Source organism: Ambystoma mexicanum, chromosome 11 (assembly GCF_040938575.1).
Source record: "Ambystoma mexicanum isolate Mex_15411 chromosome 11, UKY_AmexF1_1, whole genome shotgun sequence".
NCBI lineage: Eukaryota > Metazoa > Chordata > Amphibia > Caudata > Ambystomatidae > Ambystoma > Ambystoma mexicanum.
Genome location: NC_090934.1, coordinates 1,242,577,032 through 1,242,596,508, shown reverse-complemented (window position 1 = coordinate 1,242,596,508; position 19,477 = coordinate 1,242,577,032). Strand labels below are relative to the sequence as shown.

The 19,477-nt window shown below is 46.1% G+C and overlaps 1 protein-coding gene across 18 annotated transcripts in view; it reads right to left on the bottom strand.

The window, feature by feature from the left end:
• The window catches only part of CELF6 (CUGBP Elav-like family member 6), a 582,701-nt gene extending 570,232 nt beyond the window's left edge, over window positions 1–12,469 (bottom strand). For 4 of the 18 annotated variants that reach the window (XM_069624628.1, XM_069624635.1, XM_069624625.1 and 1 more), the window contains exon 1: window positions 11,972–12,462. In XM_069624628.1, coding sequence (XP_069480729.1) covers window positions 11,972–12,194 — 223 coding nt within the window. In that variant the 5' untranslated portion in view covers window positions 12,195–12,462. Of the gene's footprint in view, window positions 1–11,971 lie in introns of all 18 variants that reach the window. The other 14 variants (XM_069624629.1, XM_069624627.1, XM_069624634.1 and 11 more) reach the window with 8 other exon arrangements.
• Between the last annotated feature and the right edge of the window lie 7,008 nt (window positions 12,470–19,477).

The following is a 19,477-nucleotide window of genomic DNA, read 5'->3' as shown; positions in this document are numbered from 1 at the left end:
AAGCAACCATAACTCGCGCCACCGTGCACTGCTAACACTAACACCCAGGACATCAAAGATGACATCACAAATGTCATTGATGACATCACTGATGACATCACATGTCTGGCTCTCCCTTTTTTCCCTTTACTGACATATCTAGGCCACATAGTTTTCTTCAGTAACAGTCAGGAAGTAAAAATTGAAAAGGTACTATATTTGTACACTTAGGGTCAAGTCACATCATATGAAACATATACATAGCGGAAGACACAGGCTTGAAAGAGAGCAATCCTTTATGTGCATGAAGATAATCATTAGGGTTATCAGCACTTTCTCATAGTTTTATTTTATTACTCTACCTTCCCTGTATATGCTCATATTTGTATACATTATACTCACTCTCCTTTCCTTTGGGTGCAGTCACATCATGTGATACACATACATATGGTAAGTAGCAGCTTTGAAACAGAGCAATAGTTTCTCTGCATAAAGACAATCAGTTAGGTCATGAACTCTTTCTGCTACTACTTCTGCTTTTTTGTTTACTTCACTGTCCCTGTATATACTCATATTTGTATGTGGTGTTGTCTCTTTGTGTTTTGTCTGTAATAATTATGTATTAAGTGGGTTTTATTATCTACTTATTACATGTTTCACAGTACGCAAAACTCTAATAAGAAAGCAGTTATCATTTCACTATTCAACATGGCAAGATTATGAATATGGCACCTTCATCATGTATGCTGCACACACTGCCTATGTTTCTGCATGAGTAGCTTAGTATACTGGATAGAACTTCATAATAGAATGCTATTTATATCAATGCATTGCTTAATGCACTAATTAGCTCATGATATTTATCCCAATGATCCTTGACAGTTTTGGGTCAGCATTATAAGAATCCCTTGTACAGAGTTTTTTATGAAAAGTAAATGCACATGTGATGTCATCAGTGATGTCATCAATGACATTTGTGATGTCATCTTTGATGTCCTGGGTGTTAGTGTTAGCAGTGCAAGGTGGCGCGAGTTATGGCTGCTTATCTTACCATAACTGCCGAATTTCAGTGGTTTTTCGGTTTTACTTTGAACCATAACGTCCCTCTCACAACGTTTTTTCACTGAATTTCATAGGTTTTTAGTAGCGCAACTTAACCATAACGTCCCTTTAACAAAGTTTTTTTTACTGAATTTCATAGGTTTTTAGTAGCACAACTTAACCATAATATCCCTGACTTTAAATACATGTAACATAGAACATACTGAACCCCTAGCTAGTGATTTCGATGTCCGCGGACTACCGCCATGTCCGCGGACATATCGAAAATCTAAGCGTGGTGAATGTAAATTTAAATAGTGTGCCCCATTTCCCCTTTGAGGTTGGCTCTGAAAAGAGCCGTTTTTTGGGGGGGTTTTTGCAGATGCTTGACAGACACCTGTTATTTTGTATTTTTTTTCTTCTTTTTTTCTTACTTTACTCCTAAAATCTTCACATAACCTTCCACAAAGCAACCCTTACATTCCAAAACAGCATGGCATTTCTCATAAAAGAAAAAGGAAATGCCATCTTCTTTAAAATAAACAGCATTACTGGAATCAATATTCTCATTATTACAGAAGAACATACCAGCTCAACACATGCCTCGGTTGATTACACACCTAGCATTGTTTTGCTGAGGACAAAAAACTGAACTATTGTCCCATATTGCCCTAGGTAGTAATCCAGAAAAAAATACTTTGGCATTTGGAAGGATGTTCATTACTGCTTGAACCAAGTGTTCCAAATCTGCCAACAACGTAGGGGCACTGACATAGCCCAAACGGAAAGCACCATAGTGCAAAACTACCACATGGGGACTGTTGATCCTGCCCATATCTTCACAAACTTGTACAATTCCCTGTACATTGCAATCAGGCATAGTGCTCCACACGACCTCCACTCTTTTAACATCAAAATTCTTTGCAACATGCCTGCATTGAGCATACTGTTGTAAACCATGCACAAACATATCTCCGAGCACCAACACCCTGACTTTCTCCACTTCTGCCATCTTCACTACACACAGTCTCTTTCAACACAAATCCACAACCTCAACATCTGATTGGCTGATCCCTACAGTCTTCTTTCCATACTGGATTTGCTGGAAAACCCCAGATGTAGCACGCCCTGTCCACGGACAGCCGCGGTGTCCGCGGACCACGTAACTTTTGGACAGCCCTTCTACCATTTCCACTTCATTCTCTGTGCCATTCCCTCATTGCATACAGATAAGCAGTCACACAATACGGAGAACGTCCCCAGAACACCCCCATTTTGTTTATTTTTAAACATTTCAGGACACCGCGAGTGTTCTTATAACACATGCAACTTGCCAGCGAACAATACGGACGACGTCCTCAGAACTCCCCCATTTTCTTTATGTACGAACATTTCAGGACACCGCGAGTGTTCTTCTGGCTCACTCTTTTTTCTTTTGCTGACATATCTAGGCCACATGGTTTTCTTCAGTAACAGTCAGAAACTAAAATTTTATTTTATTTGTAGACATATCCTACAAGTAGGTTCTTATAGTAATTCCCTTAGAGTCCAGTCACATCATATGAAACATATACATAGGGGATGACACAAGCTTTAAAGACAGCATTATTTTCAAGCAAATAAATGATGATTTCTCTGTGGCAAAGCTGCTATTTACCCTATGTATATGTATATTGGTATGTGTTCTTGTCTCTTTCTGTTTTCTCTATAGTAATGCAATTATGTAATACATGGGTTTTATTAGCTACTTATTACATATTTCACAGTACACAAAAATCTATTAAGAAAACAATTATCATTTAATTATTCAACATATTAACATTACGAATATTATACCTTCATCTTGTACGCTGCACACAATGCTATGTTTCTGCATTAGTAGCTTAGTGTACTAGATAGAACCCCATAATAGAATGCTATTTATATCAATACATCGTTCAAAGCACTAATTAGGGTATGATATTTATTACAATGATCCTTGACACTTTTTTCGCAACATTATAATAAGAATCCCTTGTACACATATTTCATGAAAAGTACATACACATGTGATGTCATCAGTGATGTCATCAATGACATTTGTGATGTCATCTTTGATGTCCTGGGTGTTAGTCTTAGCAGTGCACGGTGGTGGCGCGAGTTATGGTTGCTTAGCTTACCATAACTGGCGAATTTCAGGGTTTTTTTGGTTTTACTTGGAACCATAACGTCCCTTTACAAAGTTTTTTTATTAGCACGCAAACAATATACAAAGATGGAGTGTAAAAAGCAATTTCTCAGAGATGGCTGAAAACAGAATGTTGCAAACTAAGAATTTATGGTCGTTTACAGTGAAGGTCAGCTGCTTCCATTTTTTGCTTGCGTGCCGGAGAGGCCCACGACTCGCACTATAAGGTTCTATTGTTTTTTTACCTTGACAGACAGGGATCGTGCTAAAAGACTTCTTTTGAAGGAGTGTTGCAAAAACGTAAGACACGATAAGGATGAAATTTCTGAAACGAAACCACTTTTATATATTATATCACTATGAGAAAGATTGTTGGCACAGACGGAGTCGTATTTTGGGACTGCACTACACTTAGACAATGGAAAATGCCAATATAATGTAAGTAACCCTTTAGATTATTTTATACCGGAATATAATAACAATAGCGTGGCGTTAAAGCCCGGTTAAGTTGTACTTGTTCGTTTAATGTGGCATAGTGTTTTCTACCGCGCACTATCACCGCCGAATTGGTCCCCTGTCGCTTAGAGGGCTCTGAAAAAGGCAGAGGACAGAGGGTGGGTTAATGGGAATAAGTTAACATACTCCGTTGCACTATCCTCGCTAGCAAATAGTTTCACGCCCTAATAAATAAAATGAATATCAGCTGGTGAGACTAATTTATGTTTTTTAAAACATGTATGTCCTTTCCGTACTGTCAATGCCACGATTTTCAGACCGCGGCCGACGGATTTTTTAACTGCCAGGTGCAGCTACTTCTAAACAACTTCATGACCCTCACCATTTTATGGGACAATCGCCAAGGACCAATATGCCCTTACGCGGTACTAGTGGCTAGAAGCAACATACCAACCATTATGGTGGTCTAATGCCTCGTTGTTGGAACAGCCTTCCGATTATCAGTGCGACCATAGGGCTTCTTTTATCATAAACCAACACCCTGTGTACCACAAAGGAACAGCGCGTGACTCAAGATGAACTTTTGCGGATCGACAGCAAAGACAAATGCAAATCGCTGAATATTCTCTAAACATTTGATGTCAAATAAAAGTACTTTACGAAATGTACAATCTTGCTGTTTGCTTTTAAATCACAGTTCCATATTCCGAATTGTTGCACGCTGTGTTGTGAGATGATCTGTGTTGTTTTCCGGGTTCTGTGTAAAGTCGCGTAGGACTGGAGACGACTGGGCGCGTTTGGCTACGCACCCTGTACCGTCACGGAGAGAGACGGGGAATATAAATGCTTTGATAATGTCAGGCTTAGGGGCGGGAGATATGGTTTAGTGTCGCAAAAGCATGTCAGCCAGGTCGATGGGGCAAGTGATAGGATTATCACATAATGTCGGCGCACAGCAGCCTGATTTATCGTTTGTTTAGTGGACAAAAAGTCAGGGAAGGGCCATAGGAAATTGTAATGTCAACGGACATAAGGAGGGTTCTTAGAACACTTTCAACCTGACAACGAACAATACGAACAGCGTTCTCAGAACACCCCCATTTTGTTTAATTGCAAACATTACCTCCACGTCCACTCTTCCTCGTCCCAGTACTTACTTCATGAGGCCCCTGCCTCCGACACAGGACCTTCTTCTATTTCTTTAAATTCCTATAACTCCTCCCCCACATCCACATCACTCAGTTTCATATTGCCAAGCCGGAGCATGGGACTTTCCCCACAGGGAGGGTGAGGAGGGCCGTCAGTACTGTGACGAGGAAGAGTAGGACTAGGAGTAATGAAGATTACCGGTAAGTAATCAGAGCATTTGAGGACACCGCGAGTGTTCTTAGAACACATTCAACTTGCCAGAGTACAATACGGATAGCGTCCTCAGGGCACCCCCACTTTGTTTATGTACGAACATTTAAGGACACCACGAGTGTTCTTAGCTCAATTTTAGCTTGCTTGCGAACAAAACGGACACATACTCCGTCCTCAGAACACCCCACCATTTAGTTTATATAGAACATTTCAGAACAGCCGTGTTTCCCGCAGACAAATCGAACACAACAAAAGTGTCTAGCATATAAAAAAAACAGAACATTGAACCTATCTCATACTCCCCCACCCTCCCCAAACACTCTTACACACCAACACACTCCACTAAATAAAAATTTTAATCCAAGTTTCACCGCGCTGTCCGCGGTCATCCGCGAATGCAAGATGGCGGGCGCCACAGAAAATCTGACGTGCTTCACGCACCACGCCGTCCAATCAGCGAACACGTCGCATGTCGCAGATATCACGCAAGCCGCTCAGCCAATCAGGGCCAATCAGGGCACTTTGCCTTACATTTTGGTCATTTTAAAAAAACTACTGGATGGATTTACACCAAAAAAAGCATGCATTTGGGACCTTGCCCCCGCTCCTGCCGCAAATTTGGTGTAAATCCGTCCAGCGTTTGGGCTGTAGGCGTGCGCAATTTTTTTTCCCATTATGTCTATGGGAAAAAACAAAAGTTTTGGGACCCCCCCTATAACTTTGCCCCCCCCCCCCGCACCAAACCTCTCCAAATTTTGCAAACAAATTCAGAGTGGGCCATATACTTTTTTTTGCAAAGTGTGGTGAGGCTTCGTCCAGAGGGAGCGAGGTTATAAGCCGCCCAAAAAATGCTCTTCCTATGGAAACACCAACTTAACCATAACTACATGGACGCTACCGCGTCCATGTAATATATATATATATATAAATATATATTAAGCTATGCATAAAGTAACCCTGGCTTCTAAGACAAAGACAATTTCCTGGAGAAAAGGGGGTCTGCATTTGGGCTAATTTTCATACCCAAATGCCTTGCTGATGTAGCGCAGAACTAGAGGTGAACTTCACTTCCAGAGATGGCTACTCGGTGGAATTGTGGAATGTGTGACTTGGCTCAAATGGACTATCCCATTTTCACATTTCAGGTTAAAGGTTTTTTTTCAAGCCTGTTTAAACCCACCATAACTTTCTTTAAGAAGGAGAGAGAGAAATGCAAGAGAAATCAGGTGTTGCAAACTATCTCAACAGCTTTATGTTATCTCTGACATGTGCGTTTCTCTAAGGCTTAGACGTACACCATAAGTCAGGGTGCTCTTGCATATTTTATCTTGATTGAATTCATGTTGCTTGTAGCACCCTTAGCATAGAGTCAATCTTCTGAGTGTACATTTGTTTTGCATCTGCTTCACAGGCACCACATGTGCTATGAAACTCACGGCCACATTGTGCCGCTTGTGGTTACAAGCTGTCATTTCATCAACTAGAAACACAGTGGTGGACCTTGGTCCGTCCGCAACGCAGTATGACTTGACAACCGAGCGACCAATTGAGGACTTCTTGAGTTCAGAAAAAGCCAGGGTTTGAGTGCTTTTCCGATTGGAAGTGGGGCAGGGGGTACCTCATGTGAAAGAGGAAGCATGTCCAGCGTTTGGTGGCACTGGCCACCCCTCCATGTGTCCTAGAGGGATGAGCTGGTGGCGGTGTGGATGAACAGGTAAGAGAGTGGGGCAGTGCAGCTGAGCCCTTGTAGGTGAGGTGGAGTGTTCCCAAAGTCTAGGTGGGTCTTACTTGTAGTCCTGGGCTGGGCTGCCTTTCCCTGTGACTTCTGCACCAGGCTCAGCTGATGTAGAACTCGTCGTGACTCCCATAAGGGTGCGTGTTACTGAAGCATGGCGCTCAGGCGCCAAGTGCGGAAGAGCCCAAGTCAATTGATTTAGCAGGTAGAAAGCGCTCTTGGTTCAGGGAGATGTTTAATTGTTTGTGGAGCCAGGAAATGAGAGGTTATGGAGCAGGTGCCTAAGGCCTTCCAAGACGTCCACGGTCTTGGTTCCACTCAGCCTGAGGCGGCTGCTTTCTGCTCATGCCATAGGCCTAGACTGCCTAAGGCACTTTTCCAGAATGAGTGCAAACTGGCAAACCTCTATATCAATTTGATTTTTACGTACTCGGCTAGGATTTTGGTTAAATTGCCAAGCACTAAAACTCAAGCAGGTCTGAAAGGGTTTCCCTCTTCCAGTATACTTTGGAAAAAATGAGAACATAGAGGCAGAACAGACTAGCTGCAACATATCCTTAGCGGAGAAGAGAGGGTGCTTGGAAATGAGCCATAACTTAGTGCAGTGTGCATTTGTGCTAAGACAACCATGGATAGGCAATAGAAATACCATTGTCAAGGTATTGGTAAAATATCATGTTTTCTCTAAAGCTGTGTTGATTTTATTATAGGAAATATTGCATTACGCTGGAAACAGGAAGGTGCCCCTTTCAAGATTCCAATAGGTGAAAATAAAGGGTTCCATGTAACAATGTCCCCGCAAAAATGTCTCCTGACAAAAATGTTGCTGTTTATTGCAGAGACATTATTACATTGAGCATGCGGTGGACACCCCGGCAACCCCTGCATTTTTTTAAAAGGGTAGCAGGGGACATCCCTGCAACCCATCCCCATATAATAATGTCACCAATGGCTTTTCCCGGCGACATTATGCATGGGGACATTATTACCTGGCACGACAAGAAGGCCATGAAATCAAAAAAGGCTCAGCACAACCTCTTACTTGTACCAGTGCCATCATGCACGGGGTGGTGCATTGCCGAGGGCTGTGTGGAGAAGCCTGGTGCACGGCACATGCAGTCAATCATGAGCAGCTCATAGGTGTATGGACGTTCTGGGGGGTGCTCACATGGTAACGCATGTACAAACAGCCAGTGTAATGGTGCACAAAGACACACGTGGTGTCAGCGGATACCACGTGGTACACTCACACAGCGGTCCATTCCGCTACGCCGCCTCTGGATCAGGGGAGGCAACAGCCCCGATGTCTGACGGTGCCACATATCAGCATCTCAATTCCAATACATGTTAAATTGAACATTACTTTAACTACCAGAGTTCGCATGGGACACAGTGCATGAGTGGGGGCACGGTTCGCTTCTGTGTCTAGCATGCACACCCATTTCCATCACTATGCGGTAATGTGGATATTACATTATGCTCTCTACTTATGCATACAATGTATATGTAAAATTGATGGTGGTGGAGAAACATGTCCATGTCAAAAGGGCTTTTTATAGCGCTCAGCAGCCATTGGTGTGAATTTGCAGTGCAGTATCCTTGCCCGGAGGTCTATTCGCTGGAAGAACTCATGTACCAATAGACCAAGGTCTGGTGTCCAAATTCGTGGGTCCTTGGATGTGGCTTGCCAGGGTGTTGGGGCTTGAATGAGCATGATGGGGTCGGAAGGGTGCTCTGATCTCAGCCCAAGACCTTGCTGTATCTAAGCGCTACTGAGTCAGGCTGTGAGATAAGTGCTTATGGTGATCAGTGCAGGCTATACGTGGGCCCTTGGACGTGGATTACCTGGGTGTTTGGGACTTGAAGGTGCAGGGTGGGGTCAGAAGGGTGCTCTGATCTCGCCCCCAGAGCTTGCTGTTGCTAAGCGCTACTGAGGCAGGCTGTGGGATAAGCGCTTATGGTGATCAGTGCAGGCTATACGTGGGCCCTTGGACGTGGATTACCTGGGTGTTTGGGACTTGAAGGTGCAGGGTGGGGTCAGAAGGGTGCTCTGATCTCGCCGCCAGAGCTTGCTGTTGCTAAGCTCTACAGAGGCAGGCTGTGGGATAAGCGCTTATGGTGGTCAGTGCAGGCTATGCGTGGGTCCTTGGATGTGGATTGCCTGGGTGTTGGGACATGAAGGTGTAGGATGGGGTCGGAAGGATGCTCTGAACTAGCACTCGGAGGCTGCTGTTGCTAAGCGCTACTGAGGCAGGCTGTGAGATAAGTGCTTATGGGGATCAGTGCAGGCTATGTATGGGGGCTGGGATTTCTTGCTTGTGTTTACCACTCACTCCTGCATGATTGCAGGCCTGAGATGTTTGGGGTTAAGTAGATGTAGGTGCATTTGTAAGTTGTGTGCTGGATGGTTGATGCCAGAGGTGTGCACTGGCGTGACGCTACGTTCCAGTCCATTGTGTTCAAGGCATGTGATAAAGCTCAAATGCGCTATGGCACCGCCACAAAATGATCCTTTATTTGCATGCATTTAGTCCCACTAATATAAAGTATGTTAAGTTCTATAATACACCTTACACCATGCGCTGGTCTACGCAAAGTGCAGGAAGCACTGATAAGATTGTAGTTGCTGATATCAACCTTATACTTGAGACAGCAGATCAAAGGTACATCTACTATCTTGGTTTTAATGACAAGAGTTATACGTTCATTTGATATTCACAGGATAGTCATCTGAAAAGATATTGTTTACATATCCCATCATTCATAAGTCAAAAATATGACATCATCCATATGTCCTTGTTACATGGCTCTAGTACCATTAATAGCGCAGTCCATACATTGACCACCAGTTGCGTATTTCTCAAGCCTCTTCATAAGCTAGAGATATACACACTTTTGCCCGCAAGCCATATGCACATTGGCCCACAAGCCAATACGTGTTTCGACCTAGTGCTGGTCCTCATCAAGGCTGGGCTAGAATGCACACTTGTGTGAGTGCTGGATAGTCGGTTTGCAAGAGGCAAAGTGTGAAACGTGTGTAGGGAACCCTAGGCATTAAGTGGTCGATGGGGCACCATAAACTAGCAACAATAATAGCATAAGCTAGAAATGATAATAACAAATGAAAAATATTCAATTTCATAAGTTTGCAGAGAGTATTTTTGGCGATCGATGGCGGTAAGCGGGACAATGAATGCAAAATCCCCACCCCCAGGTGAATCTGATCTAAATTATGATCAATTCAATATTCAAATTTACCAGTGGTAGACCCCCCCCTTTTTTTGTTGCAAGAGATAAAGAACAATATTGAAAAAGATTCAGATTGAGATGAGGACAGGAGGGTTGCTCCATCAATAACGTTTGACCACACACTCAATCACTGGCTATTTTTACGTGCTTCGTGATCCCCGTCAGTGTTGACAGTGTATCTGTTTTACGACCACGTCAGTGTCCTTTCCTTTTATGGACCTGAGTCCTGTGCGCTGGTTCTTTCATTTGAAAGTGCTAATTGTGGGTATATGTAGGGGCATATGCACTTTGGGTTACTGGGTTTAATAATAATAATTTATTTCTTATATAGCGCTACACACCCATAGGTCTCAGAGCGCTCAAATAACAGAAGACATTATTATCCCACAGAGTGGTACTCATTTTATCAACCTCAGAATAATGAAAGGCTGAGTTGATCCTGCCAGGACTCGAACCTGCCACAGCAGGCTGCACACAGGTATCAGGGGCGAGCGCTTAGCTCGCTGTGCTATCTGACCGGCTTCAGGATTGGAGGGGTTGCTGGGTGCCCACAGGTTCAGTGGCTATGCTCGGTGACAGCGTACATTGCGAAGCCTTGATAGTGAACACCGGCGGAAAACACGCTTAAAGTCCTTTCAATTGTTGATGGGGTCTTCTCGTGTGCAAACTGAACACTGATTAGAGTAACTCTTATACGTTAAGCATTATGGTCCCATCCCCCGAGTATTGAAACTTGTGTCCTGCAGGCTGAGCACAGGTGTCTGAGGGGAGCACTTAACTATGCTGCCAGCTACATATGTGCATATGAACAACGAAACCCACCTACTGCCTACCACGTCATTTAAACAAACAATCAACCCCGGCGTTCATCAGCAACCTCCATGCACGTCTACGCGCCTAAAAATGAATAAACAGCAAACACGCCCGGGGCATTATGCATAAACACGCCCGACGTGCATATTGAAGCATGCGTATGCCTAAACAGGCAGACGCGCATTTGTGCCAGCCGCCCACGGCTATATGGAGACATGCACGCGCACACAGGTCACTTGTAACCCTGAGAATGGCACGCGCCTGTCACGGGATGAGCCGCGCCTTGGGTCCCTTCCAGCGGCACTTAATGGTCCCCCGGCCTGCAATCAGGCAGCCAGGCGTGATTCCCGCTGACAGCATGCATGCACCCGCAAACAGCATTAGACGGAAGCACGAGTTGAAGACCCCGGGGAGAAAGGAGCGCTTAACAGTCATTTCAGCAGACAGGTTTATTCATGAGCGCTTCACTGATGAACAGGGGGTGCACGTTATAACAAGAAGCTGCTTCAAACAACCACTCACACTTTCCCCCCAGCTGCTAGTTCACAACCAGTGCCAGTGCTCAAGAGCCACGGTAACCCGTGAAAGGCATTGCCAGCCAAGCTGAAATGGCAAGAGACGTATCAAAGGGTGCATTGCTTCCCCAGATCGTTTGCGCAATAAGGACCCTTCGCCCGAAAAGATGCCCCATCTGCACAGAGCTCACAGCAGCTGAAGGGTGCCAGCCTGCCTTTGTCTACCTTCCTACCTATAGATTGAAACCTTCAGAGCAGTATTTCTCCTCTCTACGGGCAGAGCAAGTTACACAAAAAGGTTTGAGGCGTGTGGTCGAACGCTTATCATCTCACCAATATAATGTATTTACTCAGGAAAGATTGTGCATGCCATCGCCCGTGCTTGTTTCTGTTTCGGGGGAGACATGAGGCATTGGCAAGGGGGAGATTTTAATGACCAGTTTTCCCGGGTGATGTACGTGCGTGCATTAATTTCTCCACATCACCAGTGAGGGGAAAGGGGAGGGAGTTAGTCATCTCAAGCAGGGAGACTCCCTTGAGTTCCAGGAGACTCGGGCAGTCTGCGCCCATGCCACCCACCCCGCCAGCGTCCCATTGTTTCTGGTGCCCGCCTGCACAGTGCATGTGTGGGGTGGGGCGGTCGGGAACACCCACCTTTGTGCATGCCGGTGAACCTGTCCTTCAGCACCGTCAGCTCGTAGATTTTGCCAAACTCCTCGAAGAGCGGCTTCAGGTCCTTCTCCTCCAGGTTGCGGGGGATCTGGCCCACGAAGAGCTTGATGGCATCTTGGTCCTTCATGGGGATGGTGCCCGGCCGGCGCGGGGAGCTGGCCGCGGTGCTGAAGTGAGGCAGCTCTCCGTTGGCCACCGTGGCCATGTTCAGCACCGCCCTAGCGAGGACGGCTCCTTGCACGGCCTCCCGCCCGGCTCCCGTCCTTTCTGTCGGGGTGGGAACGTCCTCACTCGTGCCCCCCGTCCTGCTGCCTTCCCCTCTTTCTTTCTTCCCCTCTTTCTTTCTTCTATGTCTCCAGCCGCTGCTCCGTCCTGGGCCTGGTGACGTCAGCCTGCTGGCCCTCTTCGTCTAGGCGCGCGAGGCATTTGCATAAAGAGGCGGCGGTGGCCAATCAAGGGGGCGGCTGGCAGCAGGGGCGGAAGCAAGGGCTGGGAGGCAATTTCTAGAGGGGACAGCACCAATGCCACGTTGCCATGGCAACCACACTGCATCCACCCCTCCAGTGCTGGGAGTGGGGCGGTGCAGAAGCTCTGCCTTTGATGCTAGCAGGGAAGACGGGGACATAACTTCAAACCCAGAGCCGTCACAGGGAGATTTGGGGACGAGTCTTCTCCCTTTGCTTGTCTAATTGTGGAAACAATCAAAACGCACGAAGTGGCGAGTAAAACGTGTAGTAGAATACACAATTGGGATAATTTGTGTATTGCAAACCCATGGCCTATGAAACAACCCCTTTAAATCCCTTACAGGTCATTCCCAGATGACAATCTGCACATCACACAGCCCCCTACTGACCCATTGCCCACGATAACCTGCACACCACACAAACCCCTACTGACCCATTGCCCGCGATAACCTGCACACCACACAAACCCCTACTGACCCATTGCACATGATACGAGCACACAATACAACCCCTACTGACTCAGACCCATTGCCCATGATAAACTGTACATCACACAACCCCCTACTGCCCCATTGCCCATGATAACCTGACACCACACAAACCTCTACTGACCAATTGTCCTCCATAATCTGCACATAACATAACCGCCTTCAGACCCATTGCACATGATGACCTACACATCACCCAACCCCCTACTGCCCCATTGCCCATGATAACCTGCACACCACACAAACCTCTACTGACCAATTGTCCTCCATAATCTGCACACAACATAACCGCCTTCAGACCCATTGCACACGATAACCTACACATCACATAACCCCCCACTGCCCCATTGCTCATGATAACCTGCACACCACACAAACCTCTACTGACCAATTTCCCACGAAAATTTGCACACAACATAACCGTTTACAGGCAGATTGCCCGTGATAACTTGCACACTACACAACCTCTTACTGCCCCATTACCCATGATAAACTGCACATCTCACAACCCCCTACTGCCCCGTTGCCCATGATAACCTTCACACCACACAATCCCTTACTGACCAATTGTCCACGATAATCTGCACACAACATAACCTCCTCAAGACCCACTGCCCATGATAACCTGCACACCACACAACCCCCTACTGACCAATTATCCACGATAATCTGCACACAAAATTACTGCCTACAGACCCACTGCCCATGATAACCTGCACAGCAGAGCGGACTTAACGGTCGCCAGGCAGACAAATAGCGAGCGGCCTGTGCTAGGCCCCGCCCCTTCCACATAGCACAGGGCCCTTTCTGCTGTGACGTCAGTCCAGCACCTAACAAGCCGGGATAGCAATCTCGCCTTGGAAAAGATTGTGGGCACCTTCACCCCACCTCCTTTTCTCCTTCTCGGCCCCCCTCCCATATCCTCCCCCTTTCGGATGCTTCAGCAAAGAGGAGCTGCAATCCACTTCGCCCTTTGCTCCCTCCCCGCCCCCAGTGGGCCCGAGTTCGAGCCCGGGGGGCCGCGAGCTTGTCAGCCATTGGTGCTCCGCAGGCGCCCATATGCATGTGTTGACCCGCTGTGTACCAGCATGCTTTACTAGCTTAAGTAGACTGTGGTCCAGGCCAGGGGTGGGCAAAGTATTCACAAAAGAAGCAGAATCGCCAACATTCGCCTAATGTTACACTGCGGCAGACAGGCAAATTGTTCTCGGTGTTAGCTGCTTTGGGTCAAAGGTCTTGCTTGACGCAAAAAAAAACTTGAAACGATAAATTTCCCTTGAGGAAAATGCATGAAATCGCTGATTTCACCCACCGCGCAAAATGAAGAAGAACATTAATTCTGCGGTTGGTAGTGGCAGCATTTCTGCCAGCCCTGCTATTGCAATGCCACGTTGCAATATACGTATTTGGTTTCCGTAAGAACCAGCAAGCATGCAAGTTGCTTCAGGGGGCAAAAGAGGTGGGGGAGGAGAGAGGAAAGGGTAAGTGCAGGGGATGAATCAGCCTTTTTGGAAAGGACATGAACATTAACGGCTCTCTTTGAGTGGCACATTTTGCCCTATTTATTTATTTATGAGTGTATGAACGAGCACGACAAGCTCTTTAATGGGTTTATTACAGATGGTTTTGGAATGTCACCCATTCATCCTTCCGCCCCCTTTCCTCACCCTCAGTGCTGGACGAGGCGAGTTCCTTGGACCTTAGGAGGGGAATAGGGGGGTGAAAGGAATGAGGGGTGCTAGTGGTGGGGTCCTCTGATTTGCTGTCGTTAGATGCAATGAGCGGTGAGCCAGGTAGAGTGTTCCCGCCAGGGGGCATTATGTTTTGCCTGCCGAGAGCCAGTACCTCCGCATGGCTCTCAGTGAGGGAGAGATGGGCGAGCAGATGTATGGGCCAGCCCGTGAGTGGGTGAATGAACACGCGGAGGAGCAGAAAGGTTGTAAACGGCCTGATGAGAATATTGTAAAGGGCTCTGTAATTCCATACTCTACAGTACACCAACCTCCATACAGATCCGAGGTTTTCACTCTCCAACCCGTGCAGCAAAAGCTTAACACTATGCAATTCTGCCGTTTTGCAATGCATGGCTGCAGCAACGCCGGCGCAAACAGAATGACATCCCTTTTCTGCGACAAGGACGCGTATGTTCTCTAGGTTTAGAATATTTAACGTTGATAGCAAAGCCTGCAAAGGAGGCCCAGCTCTTTCCAGTTAGTCACATCCCTAGGTAACTGTAATGAAGACAACTTAATAAAAAATAGCTTTTGTCCCCAAAGTTTGCCATTGTGCACTTGTGACCACAATTAACTCTGCCCACCCTAAGCTCTGCCTCCATGGCCCGCCCACCTAGGGCCCTGTATCAGGTGCTGCAGCTGCACACGGGGCCCTTTGCCTTAAATCTGGCACTGCTGCACAGTACACAACCCCTTACAACCCATTGCCCATGATAAACTGCACATCACACAACCCCCTACTGCCCCATTGCCCACGATAATCTGCACACAACATTACTGCCTACAGACCCACTGCTCATGATAACCTGCACACCACACAACCCCCTACTGACCAATTGTCCACGATAAACTGCACATCACACAACTCCTACTGCCCTATTGCCCACGACAACCTGCACACCACACAACCCTGTACTGACCAATTGGCCACGATAATCTGCACACAACATAACCGCTTACAGACCCATTGCTCATGATAACCTGCACGTCACACAATCACCTGCAGCCAATGAACACCTTTCCCTCAACTCTCTTCACCCCACTACACTCTGGCCACGGCCCAGTTGTTTCTTCCAGCTCTTAAGCCTTGCTGAATGGGGGAAACTAGAACCAAAGACGCCCCTCACCCTCAAGCAGGGGCATTGCTATGGGGGGCTAATGGGGCTATAGCCCCTGATCTTTTGGTTGCAGCCCCGGATAGAATCTCAGGAGCTACAGCCAAAAGACTAGCTAGCCCCCAGTCCCAACAGTTCCGACATCAGCTTAGCCCCGGGTCTTTTCCAGAGCTAGCAACTCCCCTGCCCTCAAGTAATCTCCGGAGTGTTCAAATGGAGCGAATTTAGAGACTTGTGCTCCATTCTCTATCCACCACAGTCACACACAGATTAAAATGATTGCTGGTCAACAGTTTGTAGGGAACAGAAGGTGGAGCATGCAGTGAATGGAGCTGGGTTTCAGACCGGCTCCCTTTTGTGGAGGTGCATTCAACCCCTGACGTCAAAATACTGCCTTGACATATTTCTAAAAACCTGCTGCAGGCTGATCCTATGACTGCCTACTGGAGATGATAATTTAGGAGTACGGGGGATTTCTCTTTGTAATAAGGCTTTTGTTTGTAGCATTTTGTCCACTCATTTATTGGGTATCTGATAAGAGACTAGCATGCGTGGCAATGCGCTAAAGGTTAGAGGCGGATGCTAAAAATGTAATATTCTTGTAAGATTAGGCCATGCAGAAGAAATTATTTATGGAATCAGTGTCATTTCATTGCCATTCTGCTCCCCACCCTGCCCAACCTGGATGGGATTAAAATGTAATCTGTTTGCTAGTTTAGGCCATGTAGGAGAGTTATGAAATCAGTGTCATTGCATTGCCATCCTGTCCAACCTGGATGGGATTAAAATGTAATCTGTTTGCTAGTTTAGGCCATGTAGGAGAGTTATGAAATCAGTGTCATTGCATTGCCATCCTGTCCAACCTGGATGGGATTAAAATGTAATCTGTTTGCTAGTTTAGGCCATGTAGGAGAGTTATGAAATCAGTGTCATTGCATTGCCATCCTGTCCAACCTGGATGGGATTAAAATGTAATCTGTTTGCTAGTTTAGGCCATGTAGGAGAGTGATGAAATCAGTGTCATTTCATTGCCATCCTGCTCCCCACCCTGTCCACCCTTGTTGGCATCAAAAGGTAATCTTCTTGCTAAATTAGGCCATGTAGGAGAAGTTTTGAAATCAGTGTCACTTCATTGCCATCCTGCTCTCCATCCTGCCCAACCTGGTTGGAATTTGCTTTTACAGGCGGCAGGCCCAAGAAGCATCTCTAGAAAATTGCTTTCATAGTAAAGCTTTTTAGAATGAGGCTCTGAGCGCCACCTCTCATTGCTGCTGTAGCCCCTTTTGGTACCCCAGATGCGGTATTTCATCTCCATTTGGACACTTCCAGGGCAGTGTTTTCTCTCTTTTTCTTTTTGATTACACATTATAAATGCTGGTTATATGCCTCATTTCACATCCTGCCGCATAGATTCGGCATTGGATGCGACAGACATGACCCCTTGTCTGATCCGCGCAGAGCCTGTGAGAAGGGTCTCAGCAATTGCCAAAAGGTTGGTTCCTGTGCTATTTGCTGTGGTTTGGCAATGATGTGCACGGAGAGGCAGGCAATTGTAACCTTTCAGGGGCGCAAGCTGTCTGAAATAGGTCATGATTGTTCGGGACCAGTTGCCGGAAGGAAGCTGGCCTTGCCTTTTGGTGCTATTTGTGTACATCTTCTGGGATTTTTAAATCCTGATTAAGGGAGAATCTTCCTTGCCACCCATGCAAGCCAGTACTTATTGAAGGGAACGCTGGAAAGTACCTGGCTCCAGAGATACTGCAGTACCAGATGGATGATGCAAACCAAATAGGTTCATGAAGGGACCACACCTGGGTGCCCCAAATGTGGCATCAACCATTCAGTTATGGGGCAACCGAGATTGGAAAAGTAGATATCTTTGGGGATCAAATCTTCAAAAACTGTCCATCCTGACTGCGCCCCTTAGGATATGGTAGTGAGAGGCACTCCACTCTGTCTGGTAACTGTTGATATATTGGGGCATTTATAAAAGTATTTGGGGCAATCTTACCTGATTTGGGTGGCCATCCACCTTCTCAACTCTGCCCCACAACGACATCCCATAGAGCTCACAGTCTGCAGATTGTCTGCAGGAGTTACACTATCATCGGTGGAGGCACAATAAAGTGAAACTAGGTGCTGCTCTAATTCTACAGCATGATCTGAAGGTGACAGGGACTCCACTCTCTTTCTCTTTTACCTTCTGATATAGTGCCACTGTTTTGTATTGCACTAAGAGGGGGCCCGGGGGGTCTTATTATCTAATCTCACAAAAATGAGGATGGTAGCAAAGGACTCTGATGCCTGAGTGGTCTTCTCCTGTCCCTCTTTCATTCCTTTCCCTGCCAAAGTTGTGCCAGGCAGGAGTTTATATATGCCTGTCTTGCTGTTGTGGCATCACTGAATACAGGCCATGGCTTGATCCCAATCCATCCTTCTTCCATAATAGGGATGCTCCAAAACCTTCCTTTCTTCATTGTCAGTGGTTTTGTCAGAACATGCTGCTCTACATTTTGCTGCCTTATTCAGAAACACACTGCATCCCTGTAGACTTTTACAATCCTTGAGGCCTAGCCCAAGGGAAAAACTAAACATTTTGATAACTCATTTTCATGAATTCTGTCCATATTTCACTCCTCCTGTAATGTTATCTGGGCCATGTAGTCTCATTCACACTTTATTTTCATAATCTGTCCCATTCTGAATTTTGTCGCACAGAACATACAAATTCCATTTTTTGCCTGCATGGACCCATGACTGACAGTAGACAGCTGGTGAGTCACTGTGTGCTCTGCCAGTACTTGGCTCTAGTGACGAAGACCGCAGAGACTGTAGTCCATTTTTTAGTACAGGTTGTCTTATTTCCAGAAAGGAGGGGGAGTTTGCATCTACCGCGCTAAGATTTTACAATGCATAGGATCTGACATTACAAATCTATCCAGCTAATAGTCAATTGTGCTTTATATTTAAACAATAATTGCCTTCTTCAGTGCCTGCCCATGTCCTTCTTCCGTGCCAGCCCATGTCTGTGTATGTTATTATATCTGCATGAGACAGCCCTCCCAGTGCCCCATCTCACCCAGTCCATAATAGTGCCTTAAAGAGGTGTTACCTAACTTTAAAGCGCTCGGGGGTGCGGGAGGACCCTGGGTCTTTCCCAACTTTTAACAGATCAGAGCAAGAGCAGATATATTACTAGGTGTGTATTGCTGAAAAGTGGTGCAACGAATGCAGAGTGATCTCCCTTACATGGTCTGAGTGATCTTGTCTAAGGGTGTAGACGGTTGTGTGTGACACAGCAAGCAGTTGTAACCCTTGCCTTTCACAAAACCTATAGACAATGTTCCATGCACACCTTAACTCCTTAACTCCTATGCTTTAAATCAGGTCTAAATTTAACACCAATCATGCGCTTTACTAGTCTTCAATGTTACGCATAATGTGCGCCCAGTCTTTTGAGTTTCATGTTATTTACTTATCGTCCGAATTCAATAGGTAATCCATTAACCACTGAGTAGTAAATCAGTGATTGAGTTGAAAAATGTATGAGTGTCATATGTTATGGCATAAGCTCTAACTCCCCTATTCCGAATGTCAACCAGTTAGCAGAATACCCCAGTGAATAGTGATCCCATCTGAATGAGACCCTCTCATTCAGTAAAGCTTGTGTTTTAAAGCTTAATGG